The sequence below is a fragment of the Oxyura jamaicensis genome, chromosome 12 (genome assembly GCF_011077185.1).
Source record: "Oxyura jamaicensis isolate SHBP4307 breed ruddy duck chromosome 12, BPBGC_Ojam_1.0, whole genome shotgun sequence".
NCBI lineage: Eukaryota > Metazoa > Chordata > Aves > Anseriformes > Anatidae > Oxyura > Oxyura jamaicensis.
The window spans coordinates 17,847,907-17,864,847 of NC_048904.1; the positions used below are offsets into that span (position 1 = coordinate 17,847,907).

General features: G+C 44.7%; 1 protein-coding gene across 1 annotated transcript in view; it reads right to left on the reverse strand.

The window, feature by feature from the left end:
- Positions 1 to 3,741: 3,741 nt before the first annotated feature.
- The window catches only part of RYBP (RING1 and YY1 binding protein), a 44,106-nt gene continuing 30,906 nt past the window's right edge, over positions 3,742 to 16,941 (reverse strand). The window contains exons 3-5 of the mRNA XM_035337666.1: positions 11,679 to 11,855; positions 11,465 to 11,563; positions 3,742 to 7,791 (exon numbers count right to left, since the gene is read on the reverse strand). Coding sequence (XP_035193557.1) covers positions 7,539 to 7,791; positions 11,465 to 11,563; positions 11,679 to 11,855 — 529 coding nt within the window. The 3' untranslated portion in view covers positions 3,742 to 7,538. The remainder of the gene's footprint in view (positions 7,792 to 11,464; positions 11,564 to 11,678; positions 11,856 to 16,941) is intronic.

Here is a 16,941-nt window from a genome sequence, read left to right on the forward strand (position 1 = left end):
CCACCCGAAGGACAGACGAGGTGGGCGAGATGGTCGAGGTGGAAACCCCCCATCAGAGACAGCCTGGTGAGGGGCGTGCTTGTAAACCCACCACCCCGTTAACCTGCCACGCAGAACATCCCTACAGCCCATTTAAAACCTAATGTATATGATTATATGTAATAGATTCTATATATTAGCCATTAGCGTGCAGAGGAATGTAGAATTAAAACCTCCATGCACCGCTCCAAGCTTTAATCTCCCCCAAAACACACACAAACACTGAAAATTCCTCCTGCAAAGTCCACATCAAGCCCCAGGACCGCATTTGGGGGATGACCAGACACAAGTTTATTCACTCCTGTTCCTCTCCCCTGGGCAGCAGCGCGCTGTGCCTGCAGCACACCAGCCTGCTCCTTGCCACGTGGGTATTTTCTGCCCAAATTCAGCTCCCAGGCTCATTTTCCCCAGCAGTCACGAGGAGCTTACAGCAGCCGAGGAGACACCTCAGACCTCCTCCCTCTGCTCCGGCCAGCTCCAGTAGCTGTGGCCAATTAATGCTGCCTAAAAGCTTGTGATGAGGCATTATCAAGCGTGTTACACCGAGAACCTCACGGCGTTTAAGCGAGTGCTATCAGCATTACACGCCTTGAACGTCTCTGCCTCACCTGCTGGTGGGAGGAAACGCGGATTGCCAAAGCAGGGAAAGCAGAACAATGCAGATTTTCACACCGTAACTTTCTAGTATTTAACGTGCCAGCTTAAGTCCTTCTCACGATGATTCTGTAAAGGGAGGAGATCCGGGTGCTGGAACGTCCTCTTAAGCCGGACTAGTTTTGACAACTCCAGCTGTAAGAAGCTGGGGGGAAAATGGAGGTAAAAGAAAGTCGTGAAATTTTCAGGGTCCTGGAAAGAATAAACCAGCACGGTGGAGACTTGTTTTTTGGAAAAGACGTGCAAGAGTTGCAGTACAAGAATTACTCAATTAGTTCCTACCTTCGTGTTTAGTGAAGACCAGGGTTACGTACAGATTGCTCGGTACTATTGCAAGCTTCCACGCTGTCCTGTAAGAGTTTTGCAAGTGGGATAACTGCTGGTGTGACCTGAAATGATTTGAGTTCGGGATTTCTGAGGCCGCTGTTTGATGTTACTGGTGATTTCTGAGTGCATCTTATTCTCTGCTGAGATACATAAGCCAAAAGAAAACAATGCAGACGCTTCTAATGTCTTCCTATTAAACAGGTTCAGGCAGGATCAGCATTGGCCTCAACCCTGTGTAGAAAAGGGCTGCTGACAGCACCAAGCGGCCCTCCACCAGGACCAAAACCCAGCAAACCCTCACTGCACCAACCTGCAGCGAAGCCAACGAGCAGCACTTACGCACCTAAGTACTGCAGAAAGGAACAACAGAGAAAAGGAAAGGCAGAAAAACCTGAGGTATCCCTGTCGTTATTGCAGCTGCAAAAGCCACGAACAGACTTGAAGCGTTGCAGATTGCACACACGGAAAGTCGGCCAGCCCCGGCATCCCAGAGGTGATACCCAGCTGCTGGGGAGCTCCTGTCCTCCCCCTGCGTCTCTTCAGGGCCAGTCGGGGCCTCCATGAACGGGGCAGCAGACACAAATGAAAGAAAAGTGAAAGATGATCAACCAAACCTTCTGTGAATTTACCTGAATGCCAAGGAAAAGAAGGAGATTTGAAGAAAAACCTCAAACAAGACGTGTTAGATGTGATCTGTACCACGTTTTTTTCTTTTTATGGGGGTGATGGGAAAGAAGCACAGGATGAAAGAAGAAAAAAAGGTCTGCAAAACAAGGATTCTTCCATGAAAATTATATAGTAGCTTTTTCTTCTTTTTATTTCCTCCCCGTTTGTGAATCACAGGCGAAGTCTCACACCGCTCCCCTTGAAGCACTGGAGCCTCGGGTTTCCACCTACCCAACCACACCAGCGGGGTGGCAGCAGGCCCTCTGCGAGCCAAGACACTCGCCTGAAGGCCCACATTTAGCCACGGAGGATCCACGTCCAGGGCCAGCAGCACAACAGGGCCTCACCTCCCTGTCCTCCTGCAGGACCCAGCACCGCGCTCCCCAGCCAGGCTGCACCGTGCTGCTGCCATCGGCACCCCCAGCCCATCCTCACAGCTGGCGTGTGGGTATTAAAATAATTAGGATTTGGGGTCTTGGGGCATGAAAAAAAGGAAATTTGGGCAGTAGCTCCACAGTGCCAAGGGTGATTTCTTCTGATGCAGCTCTGTGAGATGGCAAGGAGCTTGCCAGCTCTCGGGATCCAAGCACAACCCCTGTCTCACAGCGCTTTGCTGGCACTCAGCACTTCCACCTAACCTAATGCCTCGACACAGCTGGGCCAGAAACAGCTATTTGTCACCTCTGTCACGGCTTTTGTAGACAAACTTCTCGCTTCAACCCCTGGAAACTCCCACAGTGACAAGCACCCAAGCTGCTGCAGGACGCGGGCCGCACATCAGCACGAGGGCGCGCATCCGATGCTTCCAGAGCAAGCACCGGCCTGCCGCTGCTGCCACAGCACTTTCCAGACTTTTTTTCTTCCCTTGTGTAAGGGAGGTAAGCTCAGATTTAAGTTTACGTCCCCTATGGGTAGCGAAGTAAAGCCTTTGGCCGTGACACTAAGTTCAGCGCATACCTTAAAAACTCAGTGCCCTCGCTGCTGCGGCTGGTTGCTGCCTTTCCACGGCTCCACACAGACATCATCCATCCCACAGCCCGTGCTACCCGAGCCAGCAGTACCAGCACGGCTCATCCCCAGCCTCACCCGTGCCATCGCTGCCAGCCCCCGGGGCCAGGAGCCTCCGCTCCTCGCGGCCAGCCCGATTCTCCACTCGCTCGCCTGGCGCGGCGAGCCAGCACTCCTCGGGTCCGTACAACAAGCGCTACCTTTCCTGTTTCTTCTTATTCTTGGCACCAAGTATTTTGACTCATTTCCAGCTGAGGTTAAAAGCATTTAAGAGTGTGTTTGCATAGTGTGTTGGTTTTTTTTTTTTAAAGCGACCTCGGGTTGTAAGAGACACTTCCCCCAGCGCACGCGAAAATCTCCAGACTGCTTTTGGTTTAGTAACTGTCTCATATTCCTTGGGGGCTGGAGGGGGGAAGAAACGACAGCACCCACACCTCTGCAGTAAGATATTTTTCTTTGCATTTTACCCATCACTTAGTTTCTGAATTTCAGCTTTGCATTTGGACTGGCACAGTTACACCAAATGTCTGCCCTCTCAGGTGGGGAAAAAACAAACATGAACCAGAAGGAGCACAGCAATTTATATCAGCTTGCTTCCTAGCAGAGGAAAAAAATGCTTACAAAATACCTGTGTTTTTATGTCACAAAAATATCATTAGGCCCTCAATTAAGTTCTATTAATTTTACTCGTGGGAGTTTGTTAGCGCAAGACACCAGAAGGAACTCCCAGGGGCTCTCACTAAAATCTTCTGCACTGGGTTTCGCCGTTTCTGCAGCCACAGAAAGGGGAAAAATGATTACTTCACAGTAAGAGAACCCAAATTCTGCAGACACCCACCACGAGCTTTCCTTGTACCGGCAGTCCCAGGGAACAGCACGGACGTACTGACATGCCTGAAGCTTTCCACGTGTGCGCAACCGTGTCTGCAGAACTGGGGTGCTCAGGGGATGGCTCATGGGCAAGGCGTACAGAGACAAAGTGCTTCAGCAGGACTCGGCTGGTTCTGAATGCTGGCATCTCCCAAAAAAGAGAGCTTTCAGATTTAATTAAATTTTACTATTTTATTTGTGAAAAAACTACAAGCAGAATTCATAAATAGACATTTCTATTTAAAGCAGGAAAATGATAAAGTGGCTTCTAATAACAGTCGTGCACATGCCAGTAACAGGAATATATTAACATCTTTTATTTGCTAGACAAAGAGCAGTGTCCAATATAAATTTCCCGAAAACATTTAAGACCTGTGAATTTCTGACCAGTTCACAAAACCACCATTGACACTTTAGCATGAAGATTAAAACAAACCTAACAGGACTGTCAGCTCTAAAGACTTTACAGAGCGGAAAAACTTTCAAAAGCGTTATACAAGCTGTCTTTCTGGGCAAATGAAAAATATAGCTCGTATAATACATTAACATAAAAATCCACAAGATAAGATTATGTTTTGACATACTTAAACAAGCATTCTATATTTGTCTCCAACAAACAAAGCTAAGGAAATAATGTAACCATCTTTACACAGTAAATTAAGGTTACAAGTCATACACAAGAACAGAACTGCTTGCGCATTAAAAACTGTTCAGCTCCATTGTCATACTCTAAATGTTGGCTCTTAAAACCATTCGGTTACATACAAGCAAAGGTTATTATATAGTCAGCAATTAATAAATTTTCAATAATTTAAGTTTACGGTAGAGCTTAAAAAAGTAGACTGAGAATGATCTTGGTAAGGCAGGTGAAGACGTCTCAGTGGAAATAAACTCGCGGAAGCTACTGCCATGTTTTAGATCTGTCCAATTCGAAACGAGCAGAGTGTTCCAATTAAAATAAATAGCCTGGTTGTGTAAAATGCCTTTCTTTTTTTTTTATTTCTCCTTTGCATAACTATGTCAAACTGAGCAAGTCAGGCAAGCTGTGTTGGTGTATGTGTGTGTCTGTGTAAAAGTTGAAACTTAGCGAACGTAACACTGTGCTTTACTTACCTGCTTTCCGTGCCACTGAATACCAAGAGCCTGGTCCTTCCTCTATACTAGTGTTTTTGTCAGCTTGGTTGGCTTTAAACATGCTCCCCAACAACAGCAGGATAACCAGGGGACGCAACGTGTGAAGGGAATCCCATTTCCAGACACATGCCTTGGGGGTGCTAACTTCAGAAATCAAGTGTAAAAGCAAACGCTATCCTCCAAATCCACAACACAACAGCTACGAATGAGGCCGGGTAAGTTCAACGCTTAGCTAGCAATTTCTACTAAATGCAGAATTACAGGTCACTTGTTCCAAAGAAATTTTCCCACTTATGTATAGTAAGCTAATTTATCAAGGAGGCACACCCAAAGAAACAGATTTCACTGACTTAATCAGTAGCCTATGAGTAGCTGGTTACTGCGGTAAAGCTTTTTCAACTAATCTACAGGTCCATTCACTTTAAAAAGAAGCGATTTCCTGGTACACACAATGCTTTTTTTTTCTTTTTTTCTTTTTCTTTTTTTTTTGCACAAATTCCCAGATTCAACAAAGAATGCAAGCACGTGTTTGACTAAGCACCAGAAAGAGCCCCGCCGAGGGGACTTGCCACTCGCTTACACGCTTTGCTGGATCACGGCCAAAATGCACGCAAGCCTAATCGATAACGGATCGGTTATAAAGCAGTGCAAAATATACAAGTTCAGGGGCATCTTCAAAAAATCTCTCTTAAAAAATTATTCCAATACATTTCAGTAAAATAAATAAATATGGCTGACCAGTTTACCCTCCCTGAGACCCTTAAAGGAATAGTAAAAACTGGAAAAGGAATGTCTTTGCAATATCCCACTAATGTTAAAATGTGGATTGAGAAATTCATAGTATTTAAAACTATGTATAATAAATTGTCTTGATGCTCGTAGGAAGCATCTGTTTTCCTTTGGTTCTTTAATAAATACTTCAAAAATGCTTAAAAAGGTACAGACAGCCTATACTGTGAATAGAAGCAGAATGAAGTTGGTGTGTCCATATTAACATATCCGGAATAAAACCACCACCGCAAGGCATTACCACCGCAAGGCACTGCCACCGCACGTACCTTCAAGCGGAGGTTGTAATGGATTGGTACCTCACAGATTTCTGTCGCTAGTGTGAAAGGAACCTACGTCTGCTACTCAAAACCACACCGATTTTAAAGGGAATTTCAAATCCGTTGCCTCCACAAAGAGAAATCACTCTTGCTAAGCAAATAATTCACAACACAACAAGCTGGCGCGAAGTTGTCGAGAAGTGGCCCTTTCCTCACATCCAGAAGTTATGCATTTGATGTCGAATAAAGCCACAGCCTCTGTGCCTGAAATCACTGCAGGGCACCCTGGGGCCACTAAACAAAGATGAAAAGCCAAAGAGGTGTGTTTTTTTTTTTTTTTTTTTCAAAAAAAAAGTTTGTTTCACCTCTTCAGACTAGTGTTTTAGCAGGATAATGCATGGAAGGTAAACTGTAAAGCAACACTAACAGGCCAGGAGAAGAAGTTACAGCCCGAACAGCTTCAGAACGCAACCTAAGAGATACTGGTTGCGAGCAGGAGTCGCGCGCGCGCTGCTGGCTCGCCAGCGGGGCAGCTCGTCACTACGCCTGCTTCCCCAGCAGCATGCCCAGAGTGTCCTAGTGCGGACAAGCCTAACGTCCTCACCAGACGACACGCTGCTCAGAGATCACCCCGGGACAGGGCTGGAATTCAAGCAGAACAGATCCCGGCAGCACGGACAGGACAGGCGGGAGGGAGCGGATGATGACCGACCCGCACACCACTGGGCGCAGCAAAACCCACAGCGAACAGCTCCAGTTTTAAAGTTACCTCAGTCATCGACGCAGGACTGGAGAACTGACAAAATTCACTAAACTAAGGATACCGAACTTCTGGGGGGTTGGCTATGCACGACATAGCAGTGCTGATGTTACCAAAACGCGTAATCCGTGGCATGCTGGCACCAGACTAGTTCTGAACACTCCAGCTGGACACGAACCTGCAAACTGTCAAGCTGAGTTACCCTAGTAGAAATACAAGTTATCTGGAGCAATCTCCTGATTTCAAATCCCAAGGTATATAAAAAAAAAAAAAATCAAAACTGTGTCCAGTACACTAATAGCCATTGCTTAGGGAAGAAATGGGGAAGGAACAAATCGAGAGAATGGGTCCCATCTAGGTTCAAACCTTCAGGAACGCTTTTCACCTAAGACCAGTTCCATTTCAGTTTCAGCACTTTCACAGAAGGGGACTGTCCCAGATCTTCAACTGTTCAATATTTTTTTTTTCACTTCACAGTGTTTCAAGCACCAGCGTTTCCATGTATTGGTTTCAAATAACCCTTTATATATATTTATTTATATATATATTTATATATAATTTATATCAAAACTGATAGTACACAGTATAACTGGAAGAAGAACTGAACTTAAAAAGGATATGTTGAGAGAGGATGGAGTTTGTGAATGCAATAAATAAAGCCCCCTTCCCTCCCCACCCACTCCCTATCCCAAAACAAAAAGTTGTAATGTTCATGGAAAATTGTGCACAGCAGATATTATAAAAAAGTAGATTCAGGAGCACATCCAATTATAAATGATTGTTAGGAAAATCATATAAAACAATGGAATACATAAAAGTGTCAAGAGTAATCGTTAGGGTGAGAAATTCCTTGGTGGCCAGATGCCCACGGCAAGCAGAAATTATCCTGGTTGCATCAGTAAGAGGTCGATGTCCAAGAAAGTGTGTGTTCAAGCACAAAAGAGGCTCTCCAGGATCTGAACAGCATGGGCAGGTGGAGTGTTTGAATTTCATACCCTGATTCATAGTTTCCACAACTCCATGTGCAATTTTCAGAAAGATTCATCATTGACTGCCGACATGTCCCCCTTTGGCGTGGAGGAACGGGACGAGCCCTTGTCTGTGCTCTCAGAGCCCGAGCTGCTCTGATTCTGTTGTTCTGATCCTGCACTGGAGGTCACTGTAGAAGACGACGTGGAAGAGGAGCGAGTCTTTTCTTTAAAGTCTGTGATAATTACTGTGACATTTCCCACTGTGACTGCCAGCTGCTGTGCAGTACTTCTGTCCACATTTTTCAGTCTGGGTCTAAAATAAAGGAGAAAACATTTATAAACAGGATAAAAATAAACGAGAAAGGAAGAGTTTGTTACAAAAAACAGCATTCGACAGACTCGGTGACTTTTCTTGCACTCGCCTGCACAGACTGCAACAATCGGGAAGAGAATCTAGGTAGCAGTAAGTGCTGCTCAGCAGAGGACAAAGGTTTGACCTTCTGCTCCCCGTAGCAGCACAGCCTGCGAGGGCTGCAGCAGCACATTGGATCCCGAGGGGAGGACCTGTCTTGTAGAGCTCGGCACAGGGTGCTGCGCTATAGACGGTTATCTTTAATCCAGCTGAGCCAGAAAGGAGGACACTATAACAGAGCCGAGCAGACAGGAGCCAGGGAGACCTAGGGATCTCTTCCCCAAGGGGCAGATGAAAGAATTCTGTTATCTAAATTCCCCATCTCATCATGTGCCCTGATGTTATGAGACAAGGCTGTGACTCCGCAATACAAAACCACATGAAAGCATTTGAACACGGTTCTTTCATTCCCATATTGGAACTCTGCAGCTGCAAACAACACAGGCACTGGGACAACTTGGCTTCTCTTTCAGCTGCTTTGAGCTCATACAAATCAGATGCCCAATCAGGCTGTGGATAAAATCGCTCAAAACATTCCCTCTGGAAACAAGGCTATTGAAAATAAAATCCAGAACGTACAATGATATTTCTTGCAGCTAGCTCTTTTTGGTTAGGGGGAAAAAAAAAAAAAAAAAAAAACACAACAGAAGAGAACACACTGGTATTTATAGCTCAGGATTATCTCAGTAATTTGCATGCTGTGCTATCATTCAATTAGTAATGTAGCTAATAAGGGTCTAGACTCTAGGAAGCTGACATTCATGTGCATTTCAGGGGCTGGTCCAAAGCTCTGAAACAACAAGCTCTTGGACACTCCTCCAGCTACCAACCAATTCCAAGTCAGCTGCAGCAACTGCAGCAATTTACAGCTTTTGCTCCTAATTAAGGGTCAGACTTAAGTAGTGGAATATTCCCAGTAGGGAAATTAAAAAGGAGTCTTTATACTTGAGTGAAAAGTAGCTTGCTGAGAACTGCCTGATTTCAAGAGATGGAGGGAAGGGTAGTGTACTTGGGGATCAAGCTCCTGCTTTTAAACCTATCTTCTCTTTGTCTACAGAATATTAGGCTAATGCAGCCTAAACAAAAACAGAGGAAATTAAGCTGACTTTGTGTTTGCCACGCATACTCATTAGCTTGCAGCATTAAGTTAACAAGAGGGAAGTCCTTAAGAAGTAGCTATCCAAGTGAAAGTCCAGAACTGAACAGAACAAAGTATTAAGGATGGATGCACAGCTTCAGAAATAAACAGCAGTATTTCTGCAAACTTCCTTAGCAAAATAGAATTTACTGCACCAAAAACAGTGTTTTCACGTCTAACCTAGGAGGCTGTTTCAATGTATCACACACACAACAGGAGCAGTATTTCTAACAGAAAATACAATTAAAATGCTACCATGTAATAACAACGATGGATAAAACTTCCTACTCGACCCTGCCCCTCTTTTCAAAGCAGTACCTGTGCTTACTGAATTGCAGCAGCGAGTCATACACCCACGTGTATGTGCTGTACGTACGCACTTGTGAGAGTTGGCAAACTTCACACGTAACCACAGACTAGATGAAATGATGTCACCGTGTTTGTGGGTAACAAGAAAGGCCAGCCAGCTCAGCAACTTTTGGGGTTTCCGTCAGCTTTGGGCTAGCGTCTCAGCACATTAGCGCTGCCCCCAAAGCACTGGCAGCAGAGGCAGCAGTAAACATTCCCGGAAGCGTAGTACACGTACGTATTTTCCTCCTTAAACTCCGAGTTCCTCTAGGAAACCCGGTTCTTCCTGTAATTTGACTAGGTCATTTGTTTTCTCTTGTACTCTGAAACAGCCAAAGAAATGCCGGCCCAGATACCGGAACAGACCTTACTGCCTCCACCTTTCTGCAGGGCTGAACGTGCATTCTTGCTACTGCTTGTCAGAAGCCATCGCTGATTTAAACACACCGATGCTTCACATCCTTTTTTATAGCTGAAAAGGGTTGTGGCCAAGCTAGAAATGTGTTTCAAAACAATCAAAGAGTGCAGGAAGATGCAGAATAAACCAAGGTGTTTTTTCCAGAAACAGGCATGGCAACCAAGAAGTTCAAACAGGATCCCTTAAAATACAAGTTACCAAAAAAAAAAAAAAAAGCTAGGAAACTTGGGCACAAAAGATAATTGAATAGATAACTTGGAAGTCTGTTAAAAATCAGGTCCTTTTAAGACATTCTTGAGAGCTCTCTTGAGGGCAGTGAGCAGCAAGAAAAGTTCCACTAAACCAAATACTTAAAAAGACAGTTTAATAACTGAAGGAAATGATGTATCCCTTAAAAATACTCCAGCTAGTCTTGATACTACTATTAAGGGCTAATTAGGAATGACAAAAATCTTGCCACAAAAGATGGACTAGATGATTCTGCACTAGACAAAGTGACTCCTTTAAGGAGTAAAAACAATTATTTGATGCAATCTCTTAATTTAATGTTATCTCATTAGTCAAGTGCATCAAGTCCCCTGCATCCTAAGCCTCAAAATAAGTACTGTTCTGAAAAGAACAGGACAAAAATATCACTGCAATGTAGCTGTATTTCTATAATCAAATCAGGAATGGACAGTTAAATCTTCGGGGACTGAGGAAGAGTTGGCAGTAGTCACCACAAACAGCTCGGTCTTCCAGTTTAAACACAGCAAATCTCACAATGCCTTCGCTACATTCCAGTGAATTAGTCTGTAAAGGGCAGTCCCTATTACTAAATGTTTTCATGTTATTATTTAAAATCTTCCAGGACAGTTTTCTGCAGTCATGGTTTGCCCATCTTTAGGCTAACACAGCAGTGAAAGCCATGTTTTGCATGTACTTTATGACTGTTTGCAGCTAGCAAAAATTGTGCTTCTGTTCACTTAACTTCCCTATAAAACATTATGTGATTACAGAACGGATGCAATTCTTGTGTGCCCCACACAAGGAGAGAACCCAGTTGAATTCTGCTTCTTGCAGTTCTGAATTTTTGAATCAAGAAAAAAGCACACAACACCACCCTTAAGAAAACAAGCATGGAGCATCAGTGTAGACTGAGCAGCTCTCCACAAACAGCTGCTCATTTGAAATAGATAAAAACAAAGCCAACCATTCATGCCTTTTGTTGATAGCAAGATTCCAACAAATCTGTTCATGCAGTCTTAACTCCAGTATTCTCAGAGAATTATCCTGACAATTACAACTTAATTACAGGTAAGGATTTTTTTTTAAAGTAACCTTTGTTACTGCTGCCAAATGAGGGTATGAATTTCATAAAGACCACTATGATTGCTGGTGAACTCTGCCCAGTGTATTTTACAGCCAAGAGGCATTACTGCCCAGTTGACACATGATTATTTAAGCAGAAAAATGAGAACCAAGTGGCTAAAAGAGTAAGTATTTCAAATGCTTGAATCTGTCCTCACCAGAAGGGTGGTTGAATGCTTGTTGCACGCATTACAGGCTCGTAGCCATATGAGCTTGTCATACTATCAGTTAGACTGTACTCTGACGGTCCACCAAAAAAGCAGTGTCTGCTATTTATACAATTCTCAAATATTACAAGCTTAATTTTTCTATAAAGTTACCTTGAAGTGTGATTTGAGTCGCTCGTCTTTGTTGTAGTATTCCCAGATTGTATACTATTCGCTTCGCTAGGAGGATCTTTCACAATATCTGACTTTGGTCTGTAAAAATCAGAGGGAAGAGGGGAGATTATGATGTTCGTTAGATTAACTTTTAATTAATCAATGCACGATACTGAAGTCACACCACACGTAATAGAGCATCTTTGAAACTTACTTAGTCTTCTTGTTAGTGTTCTTCTTTGTAACACTTGGACTAATTTCCTTCTCTTTGTCAGGCTTTTCTTTGTCTTGTTTTTCCACCTTTTCCTTCTTCTCCTTCTTAGGTGGTGGTGGGGTTGCATATTGCTGCGCAACTTGTTGTGCCACCAACTGAGAGTTTATCCTAGGTTTTCTACAATGACAATAAAGAGATCTGTAGTCAGACTTCATACAGCAAAGACCACTTCACAAAAAGCATCTATTTCAGCAACTGGGAAAGAATACACTGATGAAATGCCACATGGATGCACTTATTTAATGTTGAGTACTACTGTTGCTACCAAACAAGACGTAAGTTTTCAAATTAAAACATTGGTTTCCTTAGTATCTTCCAACTTAATTTCTCAAATGAGTTTCTAAGTTTGCTGACGCAGCAAACAGCACATGTAACAAAGAACAAGAGAAGGTAACTGAGATGACTTTGTTCCAAACACTGGGATTGAAATTCACTGGAAAGAACACAGAAAACAAACAGGCATTCAGTACTCCATCAGCAGAAAGGCTGTGCCAGCCTCCGACACGCTGTCCTCATACAATTGTCTGAAGCCCCTGAATGGTGCTCAGTACTAAACACGCTGTACGTTCAGACTGAAAAGGCAGCAAAAGAGAGTCAGGCACTTCCAAAGCACACCGAGATTCCCAACAGGCAGATTTACACAGCAAGGGGCAGGAGGGCATGCCAGCGTGCCTTTTTGCTGCCAGAGCACGGGGCAGGCCAAGGTAAGGCGAGGGAAGCGACCGACGCGTGCTGCGACCACCGGCAGCAGTTTCCAGTTTGAGGGAGCTAACGGAGTTCAAGGGCAGTGCACGGCACAAGTAATGCCTAAGAATAAAACTCAGAGGCTGGAGTCAAAGAGAAAAGGAAGAGAGGTAAGCAAAGCTGTCTTTCAAAGGGCATTTCAAATTATGATTAATACAAAAAAAATGCCTTAGCATGCAAGGAGAATCTGGCGCTCACACAGTCTCACAGATTTATGCCTTCGTCTCTTCTGCATTCCTCATCCAGACTTTCACCTTCTCTCAGCTTAACAACTTGAAATCTCACCCTCGTGGCCCGGCACATCACAAAGCAGTTTATTCTCCGAACACTCTGATTGCCCGTGATGGATGGACCTGCCAGAGAGATCTAACGCCCCCTGCACCATCCACACAGCTTAGGAGGGGAGGAAGGCCGGGTTATCAGCTCCATCCGTCTTCAATTATGAGCTGCACGCTAATTGCGGCAGTTGTCCGTACCTGCCCACAGCTGTTACACTGGTTACAAACACAACTCAGGTTTCCTGCATAGGTCAGACGTTAACGCATTGTGAACGAAAGCCCTCGAGGGGCAGCACACAGCCACCAGGAATGTCCGGGAACCACGGGGCCTGAGGCCAGCCTCCTGTGCCACCCGTGGGAGCGACAAGGCCGCGGCCACCGCCACCAGGCCTCGCCGAGGCGCCTGCGCGGCCCGAAGCTGGCCCGAGTTTGACTACACCACAGTTACTGCGATGATTGCTACTGAAACACGCACCCCGAAGTGCTGAACCCTGTTAGTCTGATCATCACCTACTTCATTAGTGCTGCACTGCTGATTACCCGGCTCTCCAACATGTCATCCTTTGGCCCTGCTCAGTGTTAGCGAGCACAAAACCCGCGGCAGCTACACACGCCCTGGGCACTGGTGGCTGCTGCCCCTGCGGACAAGGAGCTCTGGTAAACCCGCTCCAGCAAGAAGTTACCCTCCAGAACCATCTCCCCTGCTTTAACTACACATACAGAGCCTTTCTTAAGAAGCTACGCGGTGTTTTCATGCGTTTAAACAAACGTACAAAACACCAACTGCTCAAACGGAGCATCTGCGTTTAGAGAGAAACGCAGACAGTGGACTCCATGAAGTCCTACTTCCCGTCACATAAAAATCCACATTCCTAATACATCTCATTTCGTGCTGGTTTTCTGTACAATGGTATGAAGAGGCTCTTAACTGAAGCCATATATACCTAGATGTTCGATTTCATGACCACAGGTTATTAGCAAGTCTACAGGTTGGAAACAGGCCACTCATCTATCTCAACAACACTGGCATTTGGATTTTTCACCCATTACAGAAACTGTAATACATTTTATGCAACAATCTGCATACATTTCCAAGCGATGAAACAAAGAAGATCTGGATTTCATCCTTAAATAGCTATGCTCCTGGAAAGATCCTGGAAAGCTCTGCAGATCAGATCAAGCAGTCGCCAAATATTTTACACCAACAGTGAAGGTATTTAGCATCCTTGCACTTAAAAACCTGGTATATAGCAACTTCTGTCTGGGTGATTGTGAATAAACACATGAGAGTAAGCATTTTGGTTATACCGAAGAGATCTTCGGATTGATGCGAGCACAATAAAAGCTGGCAGCAGCTTGTCTAAAGCAACCTGTTGACCTGCTACTCTTCCAGGAATGGCAGAGCCATGAAACTTTTCCTTGCCAGAAGCAAATACTATTAGATTTAAAAAAAAAAAAAAAAAAAAAAAAAAAAAAGGATGTTCACGCACTGTTTCCTGATCTTCATTTCCCATATCTTAAAAAAATAAAATAAAGTGTCAAGAAACCTTCAAAGGAAGGGCAGATACTATCTCCCTACATGATTAACCTCACTGCTTGAAGCTGCCTCCTCTGCCCAGACTTACAGTTATTTGCTGTTTACACAGCCAGTTAAATCAGAAACTCGAGCCGTTCATGGGAAATCCCAATTCAAGAATCTGAGAGCACCTTCAAAGTCTTTCTGCTGTGCCTGGTCGTGATGTTATTTCCAAACCTTATTTCTAACCTTAACGGCTACCAACATGCATTTGGCGTTGCAGGAGCGCTGCACTGCTTGAATAAAGATGTGAATTTTAAAATGGAAACTTATCAACTCAAAGAAAAATGCAATAATCACACTGTATTTCCCCAGGGAAGGTTACACATCAAAAAAAAAAAAGAGTTTCCTGCAGAGCTGCCTCCCCCCATGACCTCCCACTCCTTATCTGTGCGTCTGACAGCACACTCCATTTATTAAGTTTTATCACTTTCTGGCCAGCCCCTGACATAACTAGCACAACTTCTCCAAAAAACGCATTTGCATACTCCTCCTTACGCGCTCCCCTGCTACGAGCAGCCGTGAAAGCGAAAGCCCCGCGGGCGGGAAGGCGCGTGCCCAAGGAGAGGGGGGCCGGCGGCGCTGGGGGCGTCTCCTGCACCCAGCCAAAAAGCTGCCAGGGCTTTGGTGAACACGCTTGAGGATCTGAAGAACAGGTTTTTTGTTGTGTTTGTTTTGTTTAAATAATGCAACTGCCCGTGTGGCTTTCCAATTCATGACTTGGCCGTTTCACTCATGCTAGCAGCAAGCTCAGGAAGGCTAAAAGAACAGGTCCGTTAAGCAACTGGCATAATAGTAATAATTGGAGTCATAAAATCCTCAGAGGCAGGCCCACACTGCGACTACAGCCAGCATACGCTGGTTACAAGCCCTTTACGGAAAAGCCAAGCAAAGCAAGTACAACAGCACATTTCACCACCGCGAGCTATAACCATAGTAACCACAATCGAGCGAAATATCTGCGATATCCAAGCCTTGCTCCAAGTCTCCCTGCCCACCAAAACCACACGGCGAGGGCTGGCACCGGTGTCACCTGGGCTCCCCAGCACAGGTCACAGCTCCCCAGCACGGCCAGCACTGCACCTCGCTGCCACCCCTTGTCTGAGGCTGTCAGCTCTCTTCCAGCTGTGACAGCTTGCACTGCCTTCCAGAAACAGGAACAGGTATGAATTCAGTAAGGGTTTGCAGTGGATACTAGCCATCTTCCCTTTCAGAGTATGAGCAATAAAAAAAATTAAAATAAAAAAACAGTGGAGAAACAAGCCTCATTCCCATGTGGGCTACAATGATTTAGCATCCCTTGGCTTATACCACAGAATTTGAAGTCATAAAACCAGAAGGATCCCTTTTTACTGCTTTTTTCCTCCCTTTTTTTTTTTTTTTTTTGAACAGTACAATGTGGCTGAGTCTCTCTGCCCCTAATTTTGTTCCCATCTGGCACTTTTTTTTTTTTGGCACTCTCCAAAGAGAATGCTTCAACTCAAATAACTTATATTAAAATAATAATGGTGTATCATTCGAGCAGAATAACCTGAACAGAAACTCAGAGCCCCTTCCAAATCTTTTGTAAGACTGAAGAGCCTCAGAAACATGCATTAACCATTTTTACCCCAAATCTGCCTGTCAGCTTACTGTCTGTAACATTAAAACAATTCGTATAAGCTACAAACACGTTTAGGTGACAGAAATCAAACCCCAGCTCAGCCTCTTCTAAGCCTTCCAACCGGCACTCACATTTCAGGAGCATCTCACCGTGCCGTTTAGTAGGTCTGAAGTAACGGCACTGTGCACGAAGCACAGCCTGCAAACCTCAGCTTCCAAAAGCAGTTACATGAAGAGATGCAACTCTCGGTGCTGCATTCGGTGCATGAATCCCCACGCAGACACCAAGCACTGAGCCCCGGTGCTCTGCCCCATCTTGCAGGCACCAAGAGCAGGAAAATATGCATTTTCCCCATCGTTGCTCTGCACATGCACATCCCAGGGTCTAACCAAGGGCCCACCAGAAGGGAGGATTTACCAGACTGGCTCAAACCAAGAGGTAAGGAAGGAGAACATGGCAGGTATTTTCCTCTGGAAATACTAAAAGTGATAGCATGGTGCCTCAGAAAAGGGGGAAGAAATACCCAACACCTGAAACCCAAACCAAATTATTTTCCCTCCAGCTACAACATTCACCTCCATAGTGGTCTCAAAAGCCCACACCAGGGGCAAGAACAGCAAAACTGCTATCATGATGCCAACAGATGAGCTTAAGAGCAGTTCTTCAGCACAAGTGTGTCTAGAAGAGCTAAGTTTCCTTCTACCTGACATTAAGTAAAGGGAAAATTGTCCAAGCAAAGGCTAATTAAAGTGACAGCCTGGGTAGACTCAGCTGTCACGATCCAGCCCTGATGTGACAAACAAATGAACATTACCCACTTCTTCAGTATCACGTGAAGAAGATTGTCTTCTCCCGTTCTAAAGCTAAGAGCAATTAAACTAAATTAAACTGCGCTTTCAAAGGTGTGTTCAGCCCAATTGTTTCACATTAGTTAAAGTGTTACACTGCAATTTGCATCCCAGGAGCAGGTATTTGCAAAACTCTCATGATCTTTGCAGCAAA